The sequence below is a fragment of the Abrus precatorius genome, unplaced genomic scaffold, assembly GCF_003935025.1.
Source record: "Abrus precatorius isolate BTA unplaced genomic scaffold, Abrus_2018 Scaffold7, whole genome shotgun sequence".
Classification (NCBI taxonomy): domain Eukaryota; kingdom Viridiplantae; phylum Streptophyta; class Magnoliopsida; order Fabales; family Fabaceae; genus Abrus; species Abrus precatorius.
The window spans coordinates 12,111,046-12,134,040 of NW_020874417.1; the positions used below are offsets into that span (position 1 = coordinate 12,111,046).

Sequence of the window (22,995 nt, forward strand, 5' to 3'; positions counted from 1 at the left end):
ATAATAATATACTCATCAATTGTATATATCGGCTAATAATTTAAATATGCAACTACTAATAAATATTACAAGATAAAATATCTTTTACATGTAATTTATATACTCATTTCATAAAATATGTAATATTATGGGTGGTTTAGCATCTTCAATGTTAAAAAGAGATATGAGCAAATTATAATTTAATCTTAAAAATTGTTTACCCTACCAGTACCAATCATTCACCATATTATGTCTTCTTCCTCTGTTTCCTCTTTAGATTCATTTTTACTTTTGGCAACCCTTTCACATTAACCTCTTCCCTTGTCACCTCACATCTCACGAATGGCAGCCCCAGATTCCACCATTTCTTCCCTCAAATCCCGCATTGTTTTGCCTTCAACTTCTTAAACAAGAAATCTCCTTAAAACAACCCAATCACGTAAGAACTCACCAGAAAATTCTTCACTAATCTATGCACATATGTTGTGTACATCATATCAAAAGAAATTGTCACTTAAACCAACACTGCATCTTTATATAATTCACCTAAAATGAAAAAATCCTCATTATTTTGAATGATAGTCATACATTATTTTTATACAATTTTTGCTTCCTTGTAAGACATTCTCTTCTACTAGAACTACTTTTTTTTTTTAAATTACCATTTGGCAACATGAGAGTACACAATGATATAAATATACGTTGTAAACAGGTGCTAAATGCAAAATTATTTCCGTCGTGAGCTTTTACACAAATGAATTTAGCCATTTACTGCAGAAGACACAGCAGCAGTAAGGTAGCACAAAATTGGCCATGTTATTCACTTGTGAATTCACTCATTCTTTAAATTGCCTGGGAACTGCATTAACAAGTGATTTCACGTTTCAAGTTAACTATTTGGTAAGACTCTTGCTTGCCAATTTTCGAAGAAATTCATTTCATCACTATATAGTGATAAATAGCCATATGGGTTTGAGATCACGGCAAAATTGACGGAATATACATTCCTAAATTGTTACAGCATGATGCTCCAAATGCGCAGAGGCAAAACATTCTCCTAGACATAACCATTAGGCTTTGGTCCTCTTGCATTTCTTTTCCTATTGTCAGCATCATAATGTAATAAGGCAGCATTCAGAGCCTGCATCAAATTTATCCTTACCTTTTAATCCTCCATAAGATGCAATAAACACATAGGAAGGATATCACAAAAAACCAAAGAAAATAAACAACAAAGGCATGGCCACCCATTACATCGGACTGGATAAAAACATCAATCACTGGACGCAAAGTGAAAGATACATGTTTACAATAATAATGAAGCAGCACAAAAAAATGAAGACAAATAGTTAAGGTAAATGGTAAATGGTAATGACAAACAACCACCAAGCCTTAGTGCACTAAGAGGAGTTGGATGCATAGATCAATTGATGGAGTTGGGCTTTTCACAAAACAAATTTTCAATTCCTTTTAATGAAATTTTAATCAGACTATCATCAATTTGATCTTCTCACATGAAAAAATAGGAGGAACCAACAAGATGGTGGTCAACATCACAATATGCTGTTGAGAAAATCTTATTAACACCAACAAAACAAACTCCAAAAGGTTTATTTCAAAGTAGGTGATTTCATCAATTAGGAAGAGATTTGTGTAAGAGTTAAATCCAAGTTTGAAAAGGAAGCAATTCCAACTCAGCTTCTTAAAAATATATATTAAGAGGCACTCAGTACCCAAGGGTCAGGTCATAAACAATGCTGCCATTACAGTATATTTATTTCCTGAAAAGATCAATGCTAAATGAAAATGAATACAACCAGTCACATTCCAGATAATGTCAATTCATGCAAAATAAAGCAAATCAGGAAAACAATTTAGATTGGAGTTGTGGCCACACTAGAATGCCAACATTATCAAGATTTTAAGCAAAGCCCACTAAGTGGAGTATGAGTACATCAAAAATAGGAAAAGGATGAGTCAATGTTGCATGCATGGGGTATGATACTACCACTCTGGTATCCAGATATCGCAACTTGCTAAAATTGAGGGTACAGGTACATTAGTACATTTTAATAATATAAATAGAATAAAATAAAGAATATAAAATATCTGTAAATTGTTGCTAAACTAGAATAATATAAGAAATTAACAAACTCAAATCTCAAGCAAGGTGAAAGGGTTTAATTAAGTAGAGGAAAAAAAAAACATGGGAAAATTGAGAGAAAGGTGTAAAAAAACCCTAAATTTAACATAAACTAGCTAGTGCCTGAGGTGTACCTAACCTAACTATAGCCCAAGCCAAACCTAGCCTCATTAAAGTCAGACTCATGTTGCATACAATCTTGTTAAAAGAAAACCAAAAAGTGTCCAATGTGTACTAAATACAGATACAGCTTACATACCGAAGGGCCCACGCTAAATTGAGGATACAATTTGAGTAACCTCAATACTCCAAATTACACCTAGATTGAGGAATTGTGAAACTTCATACAATTGAAAATGGCAAGGTAAAATAACATACTGTGCCCAAAATGATATATCTGATCAACCTAAGGTTGAAACTTGAAAGTATGGAGAGAAACTTCATATATTATTGTAACCTGGATGTGTTTATACACAAAACTAAGTTGTCACTCTAATAACAATAAAGTGCGTGGAAGAGGTTCACCAAAAAGCAAAGCAAGGAAGAAACATAGAATGAAGGCAAACCAAAAAATATATAATCGGTTGAAATCAAGTATGAATTGAACCCCACATGAAATGAAATATGAGTAAGTTAGGGATTTATAAAAAGATGGACCCATGTACCCATAGCCCGGTTTTGAAATTGTATTATGGTGTCCTACTCATTGTAAGACTTCCTACCTAAATACTCCTCAATCCAACAATAGTATCAGAGCTTATCGATTTAGGTGACTGGCTCAAACAAGTAGATGAACCGCGATCAAGTGAGTCAACGGTGTGGATTTATGGTCAGTGTAAGAAGTGCACCGTAGAGGAAACGGTGACACTAGATGATCCATGTGTAGAGGGTGTAAAGTCCAAAAAGTGTCGTTAAGTGGACAACAGCCCACCACGTGTAGACCATAGATACTCGTAATGGAGAAAACTTATGCTGTGGAGAGAGCCAACACGAATAGATAGGTTCATACTTGAGGGAAAGTATTGGAATCAAGTGTGAATTGAGCCCACATGAAATGGGATATAAGTAAGTTAGGAATTTATAAGGATATGAATTCATGTACCCATTGTCTTAAGGTTTTGGAGTTGCATTATGGTGTCTTACTTATTGTAAGGCTCCCTACCTAAATACTCCCCAACCCAATAGAATCTTTTGAGAATAATTTTCTTTATTCAATTTGCGATAAAGGGGTTATGTGATTGGTAGAGATAGCATATTTTGTTTCAATAGTGTTTCAATACAAACAATGTTATGAGAAAAGCAATGCAAAAGACACTTGACAAACCATGTGGAAGCGGAGAACATGTTGAAGGACAATGGCTGATCCAAAGCAATTTGAAATACACACACATTTGCAGTATAATGGCAAAATATGTATGGAAAACATGTTGAAGGACAATGAGCCTGATTGACAATTTAAATACACACCAAAATGAAGGGGGGAAAAACATTTCAACAACAACCACCAAGCCTTATACCACTAAGTGGGGAAAAAAATATTTGTTAATTCCTAGAAAACAATTCTTGGACAAAAAGGTAAAATATATCTGGAAGAGTGGTTAGAAAATGTTTAAAGCAATGACTATCACACAGCTTGTTTATACTATTATTAAGTCAGGAAGTATGTAAAGAAAAAAAAAATGACTCTGTGTATCTACATTTGATTTAAATTAAAGGCTTAATTGTACTTCTAATCCCTATATTTTAATTTGTGAGATTTTAGTCCTTCTAATAACTGCTGGTATTGTGTCCTTAGTTTCCTAATTATTCACATTAACTCCTTACTCCAAAATCTTGTCCAATAATTAAAAAATATATAAATAACAAAAGTGTAACATATTGCTTTGTATAAATTAATAAAGAAAATGTGAAAAATATTTAAATAAAAATAATAATAATAAAATGTATAAATATAATTATTTTATTTTATTTAATTATTTTACATACTTTTTTGTTTGAAAATTTGTATGAATTAATTATATACTTGTTATCTTTTTTATTAAGGTTTAATTTCATTTTCAATTCCTTTAGTTTGGCATATGTGCAATTTTGGTACCCTTAGCTTTTCTGAGTTAATTAAGCACCTCTTTTTTAATATTGGGCAAATTTAGTCCCTTTTGTTGATTTTCTTCTACATGAAATACTCATTCTCATTTTTTTACTCAAAATCTGAATAAATTAAGTTTAAAAAAAAGTCTTAAATCTTCTCCTTAAAACACACCATACCAAAAATCAAATTTTAGTCAAAATGTATAAAAAAAAATCAATTTTTTTCTTCTTCAACCCTTAATTTCATATTTTAATTTGTTTCTTAAACCTTGTTAAAATGGAAATAAATTTCTTACATTTAAACATTTAAATATTTCATATAATACATTTGTCAAAAATCACTCAAATATTTAGACAACAAATAATAATTTGTTGGTTTTAAGTAGAATCAAATCAATGGAGAGACTAAAATTGCAGAGTTTTAAAGCAAAGGAACCAAAATCACACACAGACCGAACTAAAGGAACCAAAAATGCAAATAAGCTTTTTGTTAATTATTGGATGAAATTTTGGTAGGTATGAGGAACTCAATTTGAACAATTAAAAAATTATGAAGACTAAATGGGAGTAAAAGATAGAGATTAAAATCACACATGCTAAAATATGACTAAAAGTACAATTAAGCCCTAAATTAAAGTATCTCATAAATTTAATCTCCTTCAAATCAACGGAAAACAACCTTATTTTATTTCCATAAGCTTATTTTTCCTTTATTTAGGATGCAGGATATGCAACAATTTATGAAGATCACATACAAATAATGAAACAGCCAAATTAGTAGTTGTGCTCACCTGCTGCATAGGATGGACAACAAGGGAAACTTGGTGCCGCAGGTCTGACTGTGCAGATACCTTTATTTCCTAGGAATCAACAAATAAAAATAGAAACACTTTAGTGGTTTCAACATATAAAACTAATGCAGGTATCCACATAAAGACAAACAAGTTAGTGCAGTGAGGAATACCAGTGGAGCCTTTGGCTAAATACAAACCTCAAGTTTAGAATATATTTGTGATATGGCATCTTTCAGTCTTTTTGTCTGCGTTTAACAGATAGGTGAACAAAATATCAGATATAATAAAATAAAATTCAGAAATATTTTTACTAGAATCACTAAAAATATATCTACAACGTAACACATGTACAATCCACATTACCACCCATGGCACATAGAAGGAAAATTCCCCTCAACTCATCCAATGTCTTAGCTGGTTAATCAACTGTGTCATTGATAAACTTGTAGAGATGGGAAAAGAAAAGAAGATTTGTGGAAACATTGGACGCAAAAGACAGTTCATGGTCTCTCAGACCCATTTAGGAATCAATGAAGATCAAGAACTCATTTGAAATAGATTAATTATATTGCTGTTCTGATTATAAAACATCAAGCTTTGGCCCAGACTTAACTGCTCAGAGTGGTTCCTTACATCAAAGATTCTTACTTTGACCCTTAGAGCAAATAATTTACAGCTTGATCCATGATAAGTTTACAAGATCTATAGATGGAAGTTGAATAGCTACGATCATCTTGAAATAAATGAGCTTTTCATGTGAAGGGGCATGTTCGAGATGTAAAAAGAATTATTGGACACTTGATTTAAAAGCAAACTCCAATGGGATAAATGGTTTTTTAACAAATGCACATAATATTGAACCCCACATCACTATCTTCTCTCATATCAAATCCACCAATACCAATTAAAGCCAACATAACAGTTTGTTTAATCAAGCAAAGTTTTGACAAAACTGGTATACAATGACTTATCATGCAAGCAACTAGAAACATCTAGCAATATAAACCATAACAATATATTATCATGAAGTGAATATGCAGATTTTGAAAATGAAACAGGAAGAGAGATAGGCAGGATGGAAGAAAAGGGATGGTAATGATAAAATCCATGATAAAAATAAATGACATATGAAACTTGCATCCCAGACTCATTAAATTCTAGTGGTACAATATTAGATAGGTAATGCATGGCAAGAAGCATTGAAAGATCTTACTGAAATCACAAAAGCTTGACATATACCTTATTAATAAGGTTTTGTGTTGTAACTGGATATGAAGACCAAAAGTGCCTCAGCAGTTCTTGACTGCATACCCAATGCTGGAAGGAAGGAAGAGTGTAATGCAAAAATATAAATAGAAAATTCAGAATTACCCAAAGAACAATACAAAGATTATTGAAAGCTAAACTACTGCTTCAATATAAAAGCAACATGTCACCCTCTCAACACATATATAGAAGTTCAGAAGATTATTCCCTACTCTCTTTTTCTTTTCCTTTCCATCCATTTTGTTTTTGTTTTCCATTTTTTCCTTCTTAAAGACATCAGAACAATTGGGGTTGACTCACATCTAGTAGTTTCTCCTTAGTTGTACTGGGCAATATATCAAGGACACTCTCCTGAGAACTTTTCCCATGATGGGATTTGGTGCTTGAGATATTTTTGGTCAATCCACTAAGAACCTGGAAAAAAATGGGTTTCATTTTCAATAGGAGAGAATGTTCATTAATATGAAAAACAAGTAAAAAGTTGTCTCAGTAAACTATTGAGCATTTAACCATATACATTTGTCAATCATTCAAAATATTTGACTTTTTTGTGCTAATTGTAAGAACTATGTGATACAAATATATTACCTTAAGAGAAACCTCAGGACTAAATAGAGGATCCCTTAATCCATTAGCTTTGATCTTAGATATAGATGCTCTCATAGAGCCATAGGCTTCCTCAGCACCCAAACTGCATCGTATTTGCTCCATTCCAGCTTGGGAATCATCCAAAGCCTTTACGGCATTAGCTTGCTGGGAATCAAAATAGTCACGGGGATCCTGATCAAGAAAAAAAATGAATTAATAATTTATGAATTTTAAAACTCAAGTTATTCACTTGAAATATGAGTAATATAATAATAATAATTCGTTTAATTCTTGAGACAAAGTTGGACCTTGATACAGAGTGGTGCATATGGATGATTATCTTGTGCCTGAAGATCCTCAATCTGGGTCATCTTAGAAATTCTGTTTCGTCGCTCCTCCTCTATAACCCCATCAGATTCTGTATAGTGAAATCAAATAAGAATTTTCTTCACATGAAATAACAGAAAAAAGGACAAGAAAGAAGTCAGCCACACTAACCCTGTTTTCTTCGAGCAAGAACTTCTGCTACTGTTCTTGGGTGTTCCAACTCCATATCTACATTTATATTTCAAAATCTGACTCATCAGAGCAGATCATTTGGACATATTTAAGTTGCACTAATCCAAATTTGAATGCTTTCTACTCTCAATTGATTTTAGGACAAATTGGTGAAGGGCAAATGCTTCTAAAATTACAGCCAAGGAAACAATTACAGCCAATAAAATTTCTCAACACAAAGAACCAGAAGAGTTTAAGAAGGCAGAGATTGTCCAGTTCACAACATGATTCCTCACAACCACTAAGAGATCTTGCCAGAATCATTGAATGATTTTTAAGAGAACTAAAAATCAGGCCAAAGATATGACCTTATTCTATGAAGTAATAATACAAGCAGTGAAGGTGAATAATGTGTCAGCATGTGTATGTGATGGAGTTTCTCCCCCTTCACTTTGCATTTGATCCCCATTTCAGGGAAGAAATAATTAAAAACTAAATTTAATATGGCTATAGGAGTAAAGCAAATTGATGGGGACCCAAAAGGCAATGTTGGGCCAGAGGAAATGTTAGTCCAGGAAGCAGTTACACGGCCCAAAGAATGGCTTGTCTATGTGAGGAGAAAGAAGAAATCAGAAAATGACAAATGAAATGCTGAGCTGGCAGAGTTAGGGAGAAAGAATAATATTCCATTATTTAGACATGATGAGGCAGGGGTAGGGGGTTATGATGATTCTGTTCTTTTGGTATTGCATGATAGAGCAGCAATTGCTCTATATTAGGAGCATAGCTCTGGGGTATTAGGAGATATTGCTCTCCTAGTGCATTTTATTCTGTTTGTCCGTTACTTGTTATGAATAATATTCTTCCTATATTTGCAGCCCTTTATTCGTTTCTGTTCTCTATATTTGTATTTGTGTTTGTGTGGTTTGTATCACAAATTAATCATTAGGTAATAATTTAATTATGACGTGCAGCCAAAAAACCTTTTTTGGTGTGCCTGCAGTTACATTCAAGATATAAAAAATATAGAGAACATATAATGTGAAAAAAATGGTAGACATAGAATAAAGCCAATATGACAACAAAATTTAATAATGAAATTACGAAACAAAAATCACTGAGACACAAAATATCAAATTGAAGAGAGAGATACCTAAATTTTTTCCTTCAAGAACAACTGCACCTTGTCTGTTAAGATCTTGCAACAATGTTCTCTTACACATAGGATGTTGTACTTCAGATATTTCCTTGCTACCATCACGGAAGATCCCATGATCCTTCTCATCAAATAGAGCAAAAGGTTAAGATGCAGAAATTCAATACAGACCTAGCAGATTGACCAAAAAAAATACAGACCTTGCACATCTGAACCTGCAGCATAGATAAATAACCTAACTACTAAATGATCAGCAGCATGAAATATGGATGAGTTATACATATAACTCATTTTATACCATATGAGAAAAAAAAATTATGAGAGGCTACTGCAAAACAAGAATAGAAAATAAAATAGCCCCTAACAGTAAAAACAAGGACTGACAACCAAGACAAGCTAATCAACATCGATAACTGCTTTTCAAACCAAGAAATCCCTCCAATGTAGTCCTTAGCTAACAGCATAATGATTGATCAAGGGAGGGTTAAGACCATGAGAGGAAGAGGAAAGGTGATCCCTAATCCACCAGTTGCAGAACCTGAAGCCACAATGATCCCCAAATATGAAAGAAACTAAAGGAGGAAAGAAGCATACCAATGTGAGACAATTTCCAGGGACTAGAGTGAGTTGAAATTTATCAAACCAGTCATTAGAGGGCAACATCGAAAGAGATTAAGAATCTGGCTATCAATATTGGTGAAATATATAGATGTTAGCATAACCTGTGTTATTTATTAACATTCATTATATTGCATGGTTGTGCTATATTGTATAACAGGCCATAGCTATATACTATCCACTCTTAGCAACCCATGTAAATAAAATAATGCAAGGGTGCAGATCATTTACATATTCATGTTAAGGAGATTTATGATTTATCTCTGGGTTTATTCCCTCTATATTTCTTCAGTAATAATAGCCAAGGGACCAAACCCAGGGCTACCTTACCTCAGTGAATCCTTGCACTTGTTTATTTTAGCATAAGCACTTCATAGCTTTGATTTTTTCTCTAGACATCCTCTCATCATCACTGACACGTGGGCAGAGAAAGAGAAGGTTGACAGCTGGGTGTTTTCCATAGTTTGAGGCAGAGGCTCAAGGAACAAGTCAGTTGGGATGACACTGTCAATGATGGGAAGAGGAGGAGACCAGTCACAGCCTCAAAGTGGAGACCAGTCACAGCCTCAAAGTAACACAATAAAAAATGCCACCCTTACATATATATTCACAAAAAGGGTTCTCTCTCTGGTGCTCTCAATCTTTTCCTTTTGCTATCACGACGAATATAAGTCACATTCCTAAGGCTTGCTATAAGGACTTAACTAAAATAAATAATAAATAATTCACATAACTATAATCATGCTACCAGAATAGACTGCTAATTATCCTCTTACCAAAAGTGTTTAGCAAATGTAATAACTGATGCTAGTACTATTTAATTAAAAAGAATGATTATAAGCTGCAATTGAAACATTACTTTTAAAAAGGTGATATTTGCATAAAATATGAAAATCAAACAACAACATAACCTCCTATATGAGATTGAAGAATAGTTTCATTCACCATACAGGAAGATGAGTGTAATCGTCTCCTTGGTCTGCTTCCATGTCTAATGTTGGATCAACCCGTCGAACCTGCAAACAGACAAAATAAAATAATGCCAATAGAATTGAAAATGCAACAAACAATCTTCAATACTAAAACAAGACAAAGACCTTCTTTCGAGCTTCAATTTCTAATATCTCATCATCTTTCAAAAAAACAGCAAGATCCTCATCTTCAGCAGCCTCAGCAGCTGCTGCAACAGCATTTTTGGTACTATGGAGATACTCAGCTTTGAAGTATTTATTCCAGAAATCCACCTCATTCATCTTGAATTTGGCGACCATGGGGAAAATATAATTTCAGTAAGCAAAGTGAAGAATTATTTAACATATTATAAATAATTATCATAGATAATAACACTTCATTGATGCCCAACATACCTTACTAGGTACAAAATTGATAAATGCCTGGTGGACAGCAGGTTTGAGGGCAAAAATCTGGAATGACAACAATGCAAAGAAAGTAAGGACATAAAAGGAACCACAAACCAGTCCCAACCCACGAGACAAAACTGAAAACAGAGCCACCACAACTACCTCAAACATTAACAAGAAAACATTCTCAAAGTAACTTCTTTATTAAAACTTAAAGGAAGAGTCTACCTTTGAAACTAAAAATAAGCTTACAACAACCCTCCCTATAGAAGTCAACTTCAATAAAATCCTTTTGAAGCAATTGTTTGTTGTGGTGACAAATCTTGGAATTTCCTTTTCAATATTCTTATTTGTTCTGTGGGTCCTTGGATGAACAAACACCTTAATATCCTTACTTGACAAATTAACCAATTCTAACACCCCCAAAAGATCATGGCTACTTCTACTGTGCTCCAGCCAAAAAGGGGAGCGTTCATGCTCCTGGTCTTAATAGTCATTGACATAGTATTAAATAAAAAATGATCAACATAAATTACCAAGACTTGTATAACAAGTAACTTAGATAACTTTTCAAAAGTTATAATTGAATACCTTAGGGTCTGTGGCTGTGGTGGCTCGATTTGATGGTTGGCTGGCGGTGGTGAGAAAAGGAAGGTCTGTGGTGGTTGGCAGTGATTATTGGTTTTGGACACTGGGTTCTGCAAGGAGGTGGCTGATGTGTTTGGAGGCATGAGGTGGTCTCAGGTTGTGCAAGTTGGTGGTTTCATGGATGACAATGAGGGGGTGCATTGACTCATCTGTGGTTGCTTAAGGAGGTGGTTCCGATGCAATGTCTTTTTAATGCATCATCGGTTTAACATTGGTACTTTGTATTCTCAATTTCAAAATTAACTAAACCAGCCCTCCCCAAAAGCAAATGTAATACCTGATCTTTTTTATATTACTTGTGTTGATAGAAAGAAAAGGGGTAATACAAAAAAAAAAAGGAAGAATAAGGACTATTATGCAATTTTAACTACTCAAAGTCCTATATAATAAATAAAGAATACACAAACAACAATCAAGTCATATTCCACGAGGTAGGGTCAGTTAGATGGATCACACGACACTATTAAAATTAGTCAAAAACCAAATTTCCAAAAATATTATTTACCACTAGATCTGTTTGAATAATTTGTTCTAAATCTCTTCAGAATCTCTCTGTCTCTTGTTACAATGACCAAAGCACCTTAAAAAATGTGGTTTTGTCCAATAACTCACGTAAACAATCAATTCTTATCTTGTTATTTCTCGTAAGACCACTCATTCATCTTAACATTCTGATTTTTGCTACTCCTACATTTTTCTTGTGTTGTTCCTTTAAGGCCCAACATCTATTACCATATAGGATATATGATGGTATAACAGTTCTTTAAAACTTTACTTTTAGTTTGGTGATGATCATATAACAATATTTTAAAACTTTTCTTTTAGTTTGATAGATACTTTACAGTCACACATAACTCTAGATGTCTTTTCTATTTTAACCATCCGCCTTATACGCTATGAGTAACATCTTTATTAATTTTTCTATCATTTTGTAAAATTGATCCCAAATGCCTAAACTTGGAGATTTGTGATATAATGCATCCCTAATTTTAACTTCCAATGCATGATCCTTATCTTGTTTTATGCTAAAATTGCAATACATATACTTTATTTTATTTTTGCTCAAACAAAAACCCTTAGATTCCAAAGTCTCCCTCCATAACTCAAGTTTAGAGTTAATATGTTCTTTTAATTCCTCAATCAAGACATTATCCGCAAAGAGTATGCACTTAGGGATAATCATATGAAAAAAAAAAACCATCAAGTGCTTCCATCATTGGAACATACTAAAAAAAAAAAAAAAAACAAAGATAAGAAAAAAGATGAAGAAAAAGAGAAAAAAAATAAAGGAAAATAGGAAGGTCTATTGTATTAGCAAAAGTTAGAGAAAGACAAGAGCACCACAACCACGAGTACCAAAAGTTAGAGGATTCCATCACCAATCTTTTTGATTCTGAGTTGGATGACCAAAGATGTAAGGGATTTAGAATTCCATTTTCAACATCTTACTTGATTTGTGCAATTTCGTTCATTGTCTTTATTATTTTGGTTATGACAAACTAGGATTTAAAAACGGGAAGCACATTTCTCATGAAGAAATTGTGTATTTTCTATTAGTGAATTAAGTTATTAGTTTTATAATTAGAGAGATTATGAGGATTGAAGAAATTTGACTACTTGAGAAAGTTAAAAAATATGAACACAAAGTGTGTGATAAAAATCCATACATCAAATCATTAGATAAATTGAGATTTAGGAGTAGATTATAATAGTAGGCATTAAAATTTGTAAAGTGCGAATAACTTGAGCTACAAAAATTGATTTTTAGTGAAATAAATTTTGTTTGAAATCTTGTTTGGTGTAGAATTGGACTGGAAAAATTTTAGAATTATTCTTGAGTAAAAATTTTAATTATAAAATTTGGCAATCCTGTTATGAATTCTGATGAGTTAGTCTACTTTAGACAAACATAAGGAGTTTGACGTGAAACTAATTTTGTTTGAAATCTTATGCATAATAGTTTAATTATGAAAATTTTTAGAATTTATTGTCAACTACGAAATTCCCAGTAATTTCATGAAGTTGATTGTTCTGTCTTATACTCCGAAACAGACGAGACTATTTTAAATGCTCATAACTTGAGTTAGGACAACTATTTCTAAGTGAAACAAATGGTGTTTGAAAGATAATAAGTTATAGATTTATTATGTCAAGTTCTGGTATTTTTAATCAAGGATTGCTCCTGGTGCATAAAAATGCAAAACATAGCTATTGTGAATTCTGATATAGATAAGTCTATTTTGAAGGATTATAACCTGGGCAAGAAAACTCCATTTTGTGTGATATAAAGCTTGAAAAATCTTGTTTCTCTTAGTTCTTTTTTCAATTTATATTGAGAATGATGCATTTGTAAAGTGTTGAAGTTGTGGTAACAAAGCAAAGAAATATAGAATGAAATTTTTGAAATGTAATATGTGGAATACATGACTTGTGGTTATCTGAGATTTCTTTGAATGCAATGTTTGGTGAGTTTTATATTAGAACATCTGCTGCCAGAGCAAACAGAATAAACAACTTAATTCCCCTTTTACCAAAGCAAAGAGAACAAATGACATAATCTGCTTTCATAGTGAAGAGAATAAATAGCTTAACCCACTTTTGTGAAAGCTTACAAGAATAAATGGCATAATCCACTTGCCATAGTGAAGAGAATAAATAGCTTAATCCATTTTAGCCAAAACAAAGAGAATAAATGACATAATATGTTTGCTATAGCAAAGAGAATAGTCATAGATAGCCTGAGTTCACAGTATATATTTTTTCACACTGATGAATGAACAGACACTTAAGGGAACTATTGGTGAACGGACTCTTTGACCTCCTTGCAATATTACAGGGTGAACAGACCCTTTAACTATAATGAGCATGTTATATTTGATGGGTGTGATTAATCTTTAGTTTAGACTTATATAGTTCTTCATGTGTAACCTTTTTATGGTATATATGCTACGGGAAATTCATTAATCTTTGGACTATGGCAAATTTAAACGAGTGCTTAAATATTATACTTTAGTAAAGATTATGGTTGAAATGAGTGTTACGAGAAAATAATGAGGTATCTAATGATTTGAATGTTTACATGTATGTGTGTTTGGGGATCACCTCACTGAGTCTCAGTAGACTCACCCATTTTGTTTACTCATTTAGTTATAAGTAAAGATCAAATAAACAAAACAAGTGATGTCTGCAAATGCTATTGCTGCTGCTAGGACTTATCTTACAATACAGAAAAATATAGTGACGTGAAGAATATTATACCATTCCAACTTTATTTTTAACATTCTATTGATTTTTGTGGTATTGCTATAAACACTGGTATAAATGGTTTTGTGTTGGAAAGTTATTATTCATGAAGACTTGTAAATTGGGAGGAAATGATAGGCTTCAAATTAGGGAAGACAACTCTAATTCTATCAGGTCATGGGTGCTAGATCTGGACCATAACAGCAAAGAAACCCTAAGTGCATTTCTTTTTGTAAACGTGATCCTTCTGGTTTCCACAATTCTCGCTTACTTATTTATGCATTGTAATTTTGAAAGTTAATGTGGTAACAACCAATGGGGTGCAAGTATAACCAGCTGAAACAGTTCAAACAGGGAAATGGAAAATGATTCCCTTATATTGAGGACAAATTCAATTAAAATTAAAAAGAAAAAAGGAAAACATGTTATTGGGAAGCCTAATGTCAGATGCATAACAATATCACCACTGCCTTTTGTTAACTAACTATTTTTTGCCTCATTTACATTTGATATCAATATGATGAACTAAGTACAAGCACATGAAGCCACAAGAAAACACTCATAAAGGACGAGAAAACTTAAACATATGCTACAAATGATTGTAAAAAAAACCATGTGCATGAAAAGATGGCCATGATGTCGTATTTAAGCAGATGTTTTCATCATGCTAAAATCCCATGCATAATCTCTTGTTTTTGTTGAATTTGGACTTTAAGCCTAACTAAACCTTAAAAGCTAGCTTGTAAGGTAAATATTGTTTTAACCTTTATAAGCTCTTTTTTAGCTATATCTATAGTTGATTTGAGACTTCAACACGCCTCCTCACACTCAAGATTAGACATCTAGAGCGGGAAAATTGTAGGACTGTTTTTACTTTTATTTATGTTTTTTTATTCAAATATAGCACTAGATAAGTCTTAGGACCTTGTAGGTAGCACTGGGAAAGTCATAGGACCAAGTAAGTTACACTTGGATACTCAAAGGGGCTAGGTTAATTGCAGTGGAAAAATTCATGAGGCCAAACTTTTTTCTTCCCCAGCAATGGTGACCCAATATCGGATCTACGATAGCCTTTGATACCATGTTGAATTTGGCCTTTAAGTCTAACTCAACCCTTAAAGCTAATTCGTAAGGTAAGTATTGTTTTAAGCTTTATAAGCTCTTATTTAGCCATATTTATAGTCGATGTGAAACTTCAAAAGTTTTAAATAGATATTTGTAAACCCACCACTGCCAGATTGTTGTATTAGTGCATAACAGCATAAACCAAACCAAATTTACACCCACGGATAAGCAAATATCACAATTAAAAGCCAAATTTAGCTCAATTTGGATAAATTTATCAATAAGTAGTTAAGAGTCAAAAATTAAGTAGAATGAATTAAACTCCTCTCATAAGTTAAAATCAACTTATACTTCTTGATTTTTTAGAAGCTACTTTCATTTAAAGTTTCTAAAACTTAAAGATATAAGTTGTTTTTAACTTATGAGAGAAGTTTTATTCTCTTATAAGGACTTATCCACAAGTTCATCCAAACTAAACCTTTATTTACCCAGCTAATGTTTATCTATCCACCTTTGAAAGAAAAAACTATTTTTATTTATTTTTCCACTTAGAAGTTCAAGACAATATTAATTACTACCTTTTCAATTATGCCCTTATCTCTACACAATTCTTAAATTGTGACACGCTTATCAAAGATAAGGCACCAATGCAGAAGAGGAAGAAGTAATAGTGGGGTTCATATTAGAAGTCAAAAATAATTTTACTATACACAAGGAAATTAATTGCATTCCTTAATTTATGTATTATCCTCTTAAGTGAACAGGTAAAAAAAAGCAGAGGGGGCGCCTTAAATTTTAGTATTGACATTTGTAGCAAAGGAAAGCTTCAAAGTATTCAAGATTTAGCTAAAGGGGAGAGTTAGAAATAGAGCATGCCTGATATTTTATCTCTGGTGTCAATTGAAATTTAACCTGGTTTATCTGAAAAAACACAAGGGAAAATAAGTCTGTTAAAATCACATAGGCCAGCATCTGAAGCTAAAAAAAATCTAGAAACTATTAAAAGATCCTAAACATGTTTAAAATGGTTCAAAAAGCTGAGTTCTGCACACTATAACAAAAAACCATAATTCTTTTGTGTATTTGAGGAAATGCTAAGCTGCAGCATACAGACAGTTAAATATACGATGTTCTCATATGACATCCAAGTATGCAGAGACACGTCTATGTGCAATCATAAAGATAGGGCACCAATTCAGAAGAGGAAGGAGAAGCAGTAGCAAACCCGTCCATCACTCGTAGGCTTTGTGTCGAAGATCAAAGAATTTTTAAAACCAATCCGTTGTTTTGACTTTCTGCTTTCATCTTGATCTAGCAATCTCTGTAAAATATTTTTTAAAATGAAAATTTGAAAATTCATTAAGATGAAGAGAAGAAACTTACAAGGAAATTGGAGACTGAGAATCCACCATACAAAAGCAAAGATTAAACATCAGTAGAGAAAAGCTGCACAACGGCTCTAAATATTTATTATGGAAACACCTTTATGAGACCATGTCATTCACAAAATATTTGATTTGCAAAATTAATTCACGGATTGCATTTCACCAATAAAAATTCTTTCAATCACCATAGTACCAACCAAAAACCATCATCAGCAACATATAATGAACAACCTAAACCCTAAATTTCAAATGATCTTTGCAGACCAGAACAAACTACTAAAAACATTGCAGCACATCATGTTATATTCAGAATATTTTACCTTTTTTGTAGCCCAAAATTCTGATTCTGTAAGCTTACCATTAGACACAAGTTCCCTATGAAGCTTCTGCAACTTGCTGCAAAAGTAGGACTTCAGCAAAATTAATAACATTGAGGGAAGTGAACAAAGATAATCTTATAGTAAATAAAACTTAACTTCAAAATCTTATCAGTTACATACTAAGAAAAAAAGATCCTTAGCCAAACACGTCACCTTCTAAACAATTTCTTTTCCCACACAAACCGAAAAATATGCCATCTCAGAAACAAATATTTATTATCATTGTGTTGCCTGCTAACTGCAGGAAAAAAGCTGCAGAACAAAAATTTTGAAAAATGAAACACTTATCTCCCTCCCCATACACTCCCAAACCTATCGTCACCATCCTCCCATCCATAACCCTTCTCGCCTCTGCAAATTCACTGTTTCACCATAGGTTGCACCGCAAAAGTTCCTCTTCAAGCTTGGATCCTCAGCTGCCACCAATCCCTTGATTATTATGTCTTCCTCATCTCCAACCCTAACCTTTGTATATTGCTAATCCTCTTCTCCCTCCCTCACCCAACACTTCCTAATTCCTATGCCTCTTGCATTAATTCCTACTCTTCTTATCCAGTTCTGCATGGTGTTTATGCAATAATCAGATGTGATGATTGGCCCAAACGGAGAGCGGGTTAAGGGCATATAGTTAGAATGTTTCACTGTCATTTGTGGGTTTTTTATTTTATTTTATTTTATTTTTTAAAAAAATCCATATACACAGAGCCATGGAGAGGAGGAAGCTACTTGAAGAGAAAACAATTTTGAGGACAATAGTTGGTACCACACTCTTGTCTCTACCTTTCACTTTTTTATTAATTTGAAAAACTAATGGCTTATTTAGAATTTTTCAGTAGCATGGTTGCTGGATTTCTTTCTTATTCTCCTTCTGCAGTATTTGTAGGAAATCAAAGGTTCTAGCTGTTATCTTTCTTATGGAGGAAGATCTATCTTCTCAAGGTAATATTAAATTGACTTGTGCTTCTAGCTGTTATCTAGCTTTTTGAATTTTCTTTTTCACTTTCCAATGAACTATTTTATGCAGTAAAATTAATTTCTTTCTGCTAATACTTTCTGCATTATGTTCTTTAGGCCTACATTGATTTAGACCATGCTCATCAAGAAATAATGCGCTTGAAATCCTTCAAGTTCTTAATCTTCTCTCTACATTATCTTATGTGGGTTGATTGTTCTACTGCTTCCCTTTGTCTAAGACCTTTATTATATCATATTGCACCTAGAAAGTGTATACACAGTTAGAAGCTTTGAAAATTTAGCAACAAATCCTTGCAGTTCATACACCAGCTCAGCTCAATGTCCTTTTGATAGCATGCCACTTGTGGCCAAAGGAAGGAAGGAAGCACATTGTAGGTGGCTTATAAAAAAGGTATGCACCCTGCTGTTTCTGTTCATCAACAGGGGTATTTTACATACTGGGGACTCTAGAATTTTTAGTTAATCTGTTGTGGTTGGTTAAAAGGTAATAACAGCAAAAGATTAGAATTATTTTTATGGTAAATATGAATCAAATTCATCCATATGATAATATTTTAATTATATATTAATTTGTTATTCTTGAAAATGCAAAAACTCAACAACTTCTTTCCCAACTTTTGTGAAGTGCAAAGCTTTAGGTTAAGCAGTTGGTGAGAAAATTGGATGTATTAAATAGAAAGGAAATAATAGGTGTCACGCCTGATTAGTTAGCCTCAGTATTGTAAATCACATTGACATTGAAATTTTCTACTCACATTTCAGATTAGAGCCCTTTTGGAAACCTTTTACTTTTCCAAGGGATATGCTATATATATTTTTTCATATATATTTTTTCTTTTGAACAAAGAGAAAAAGAAATAGGCCCAATGCTTATTAAGTCTTAGTAATTGTAAATCCCATTAGATTTTAAATTTTCTACCCGCGTATCAAGTTAGAGGCTTAGAGCCTTTTTGCAAACCTTTTTATTTATAAGGAAATGATGGATTTTTTATTTTATTTTATCTTTTTGAACAAAGACAAATTTGGAGATACAGGGAACAAAGACAACATTTATGAAAGAAAAGGAACTCACAAGCTGTGATAGTTTGATGCTAATGTTATGTCATTTTATCATTATTTTTTTCTAGATATATATGTTGTTTAGCAAAACTTGAGGTTTACAGATCAAAAGAAATCAAATTGGACACTAAATAGTAGATTCTGTTTGTGCCCATGGAGACTTAAGAGTCATTTTTCTGCACAATATATTGGAATTTAACTTGTTCAACATGTCAAAATTCAACACATTAAGACACTTTGAGTATTCTAATAGGAACTTTTTGCTTTTGATTGAGGATCAATTAGAGGATAATGCACACAGTCTGCATATTATACATGCTACTTTCTAGGAAGCAGACAAAGGCATCTGCTTTCTCACCATATGTGAAGTTGATGAATATTGAAAGTTGAGATGCATATTTTTTTCTAGAGCATTTCAAATTTTTCTAAAGCCTATTCTAACTTTCAGCACAGCTCAACCTGTTGTATTGTTGAAAAATGCTTATCTCAGGCTTATGGAGATTAAAATTATACAATATTCACGACTGTGTAATTGGATAGCAAGAGGAGATTAAGAATTACACCAAATTCATTTGGGTTTGTATTTGGACAACAGTTGGAGATTAAGAAGTATCATTACTGTTGGAAAATGCTTATCTCAATCAAGCCTATGCTTATGCTTAGCTTGCAGTTTATTAATCATTATTGTTCTAAACTAGATGGGATTGTAAGCCTGTTCTCTAACTGTCAGCATAGTTCAAACACATGTTGATAAATATTTAGATGGGATTGTTGTATAGGTACACAAATGTTAAGAAGACAATTATTATTATTATCATCATCATCATCATCATCATTATTATTGTTATTTTTATTGATATTATTATTATTATTATTAAGGAGTTTAATTTTCTTGAAACATCAAAATGTCAAGCTCTCAATTTTCACCATGATCTTTTTTTACTTTCCTCATTTTTTTGAAGTATTAATGTATGCTCATCCGTAAATCATACAAGTTTTGATATAATCTTCTGAAATATTTTATTTACAGAACATTTTTATGGAACTCCTTTTGATATTTATATAAAAGGTAAAATTTATATTATATCACTGCTTATTTTATTGTAATTTTAAAAGAGATATGTTACTCTAAATCTTATTAGTTTTTTTATAATTAAATTCAATTTTTTACCTTTATATATACTATTAAAATAAACATATCATGTATATTTAATTTTAACCTTTGCAGTAGCACAGGTATCTTACAAGTTATATGAATAAAGATTAAAATGGGATCCTGAGTTAATTATTACCGCATGACATTCTGAGCCAGAGTAAACTAAAAATGGATAATTTTAAAGTGGCAGCACAATACCAAAGAGATCTTGATCTAAATGGTGTCTGAAAAGTTAGCTTACATTTGCAACAGAATTTGAGCCATAATGCAGTATCGTCTTTTAAAATAATTGTAGTGTTATTATAAACAACGTACCTATCTTCTTGCAATAGCTTAATTCTGAGTGTCATTTCAGCAGCACTCAGCTGTTCCTCAGAAATAACTTTTGTAGCTTCTCCATGCTTGCTAAGAGCAACACCTTCTCAAACAGATCAAAAAACTCAATAGGGAAGCATATATAAATCAATTGAAAACAAAAATAATAAAAATGAAATAATGAAAGGGAATAGAAGAAAAATCATGATAATTCAGAATCTCTTTTGGTGATGTAACATTTTCTTATCTGGCATATGCATTGGAGAGGGAAACAAATATATAATCGAGCACATCTGAAATCATATTTTTAATTACATTGTTTTTTAATTGTTTAAACATGTTTAATTGAAAAAAAAATCTATCAAATTAAACTCTAACTCGATTACTCTGAGACTTAAGCCCATGATCAAACATGTAAACAACATAGCAGCACCTCGTCCTAAGCTACAGCATGCGACAAACCCTTGGAATAAAATTTTAAACAGAAAGAAACAACAAAATCATATTTCATTTGGCAGTTACCCACCAAAGTAAGGAACTTACCCACCAATTCCCGGCAAACATGAAGATCTGGAAAACTTTCTAACTCAAAGATGTAACTTCCCTGGAAAATAATTTTGTAATATCATAAAAGTTCATTTAAAGGAGACATAACCAAAGGCATTGACAATTCAAATGAGCAGTGCTCAAACATAAATAGTGAAAGAAATGTTAACAGAAGCTTGATTTAAAAGACAACCTGCGCATGGGTAAGGTTGAGCCATGGTGGTTTGTTTGATCCCTCTTTAGTGTGTTTATGACCTAATTTTGTTCAGAAAAGCAAAAAAATAAAATAAAATAAAATTCAGACAGTGAGGCTTCTATAGTTTTCAGATGATTCTAGAAGTTCTCGCAAATTAATCTTTTAATCAATTTACTGATTAACAAAAAAACCATAATTACTCTTTATAAATCTGAACTCCACATCGAGCTTGTTGCCTGAGGTAGGATCATTGGGCCTGAAAGCGAGCTTTTCTCGTGTCTGCAGAAAGGAAATAAGAAACGATTCTAAGAGAATCGCAACATCATAGAAGAAAAGATTAAACAAAATGAGAATGTGAATGCACCAATTTGAGGACGCCGGGGGTGCCAGGGTCTTTGACAGTGGCTTTGTATTTGGCACGCTTAACCACTTGCCCCGACGACATCGTAAAGAATTTCGATCGCGCAAACGGTTCAGAGATTAATCTGAAACAAAAACCCAATCCAAACTCAGAACCAGAACCATGGACTTCACCATAGAGTGGTATTGGAGAAAGAAATTATACTCTGACGATGCAAAGCGGAGAGAGTGAGGGCTTCGCGAAATATTAACAGTGACACTTTGTTAGCATTGAAGAGTAAAATAGAAAGGATTGATGAAGAATTGAAGGAAAAAGAGATGAAATGTTAGTGAAATAATAGGTACAGTCTACGCTGAGTATGGCATCAAATGAGGCATGAGTTTGCAGTCATTAAATATATCAGTAAATATTATTTTAGTTTCTACATGAAACTAGTTTTTTTATTTGGTCCTTGGTTTGTAAATAAATTTTTTAACGAAAAAATATTTTTTTTAAATAGTCAATGTTAATTTCTGATAAAAATCGTTATCTTATGGCTAATATATTTTTTATTTTTATCTGTATACCTAATATATTTTATTACATTTTCTCTCTCTATATATATAATGTAGTTATTTTTTAATTTTTGTATAAAAATTTAATTATAAGGATCAAAATAAAAATAAATAAATTTTATGAAGAAACTAAAATTAAAAAAATGCATACAGAGGTAAAAAAAAAATTTCGTCATCAAACACAAGTCAATAAAAAATGTTTTGACGAGTCATGATAGATTATAAAAAATAATTTAATAATTTTGTATAATATCATTGTAGTTTATTGAAATTGTGAAATTTTTTATGAGAATATAATATTTAAAATTTAGGTAAAAATTATTTTATTTTTATTCAATAAAAAATTATAAAAAAAATACAAACTAATTTTTAATTGTTAAAGTTTTTTTTTATTTAAAAAGATGGTGACACCTTTTAAATTTTATTCTTTTATCTTATAAACTAAAATCTATAATTTTAATTTTTTTTTCATACTTTTAAGTGTATTGAATTACTTATTTTTTGAACAAATATACATACAATCCTTTAAGTATTGGTATTTAAGTAAAATTATATTTTTACCTTAATTAACTAATACAATAAATGCTATTATTAAAAGATGATATTAATCTCAAAGATAAA

General features: G+C 32.1%; 1 protein-coding gene across 2 annotated transcripts; it reads right to left on the reverse strand.

Moving 5' to 3' along the window:
• Positions 1 to 913: 913 nt before the first annotated feature.
• On the reverse strand, positions 914 to 22,078 carry LOC113871365 (general transcription and DNA repair factor IIH subunit TFB1-1-like). 2 transcript variants are annotated; one of them, XM_027508452.1, is made up of 21 exons: positions 22,031 to 22,078; positions 21,824 to 21,944; positions 21,660 to 21,738; positions 21,457 to 21,518; positions 21,261 to 21,321; positions 20,718 to 20,820; positions 17,153 to 17,228; positions 16,673 to 16,768; positions 16,324 to 16,368; positions 10,498 to 10,554; positions 10,228 to 10,383; positions 10,081 to 10,146; positions 8,510 to 8,633; positions 7,357 to 7,413; positions 7,167 to 7,276; positions 6,859 to 7,050; positions 6,571 to 6,684; positions 6,244 to 6,321; positions 5,202 to 5,249; positions 5,002 to 5,061; positions 914 to 1,120 (listed from the first exon to the last, which is right to left on the reverse strand). In XM_027508452.1, the coding sequence occupies exons 2-21, from the start codon at positions 21,902 to 21,904 to the stop codon at positions 1,037 to 1,039; spliced, it is 1,749 nt and encodes a 582-aa protein (XP_027364253.1). In that variant the 5' UTR covers positions 21,905 to 21,944; positions 22,031 to 22,078; the 3' UTR covers positions 914 to 1,036. The 2 variants fall into 2 exon arrangements, with proteins under 2 accessions (XP_027364253.1, XP_027364252.1); XM_027508451.1 differs by having other exon boundaries at positions 5,002 to 5,070.
• Between the last annotated feature and the right edge of the window lie 917 nt (positions 22,079 to 22,995).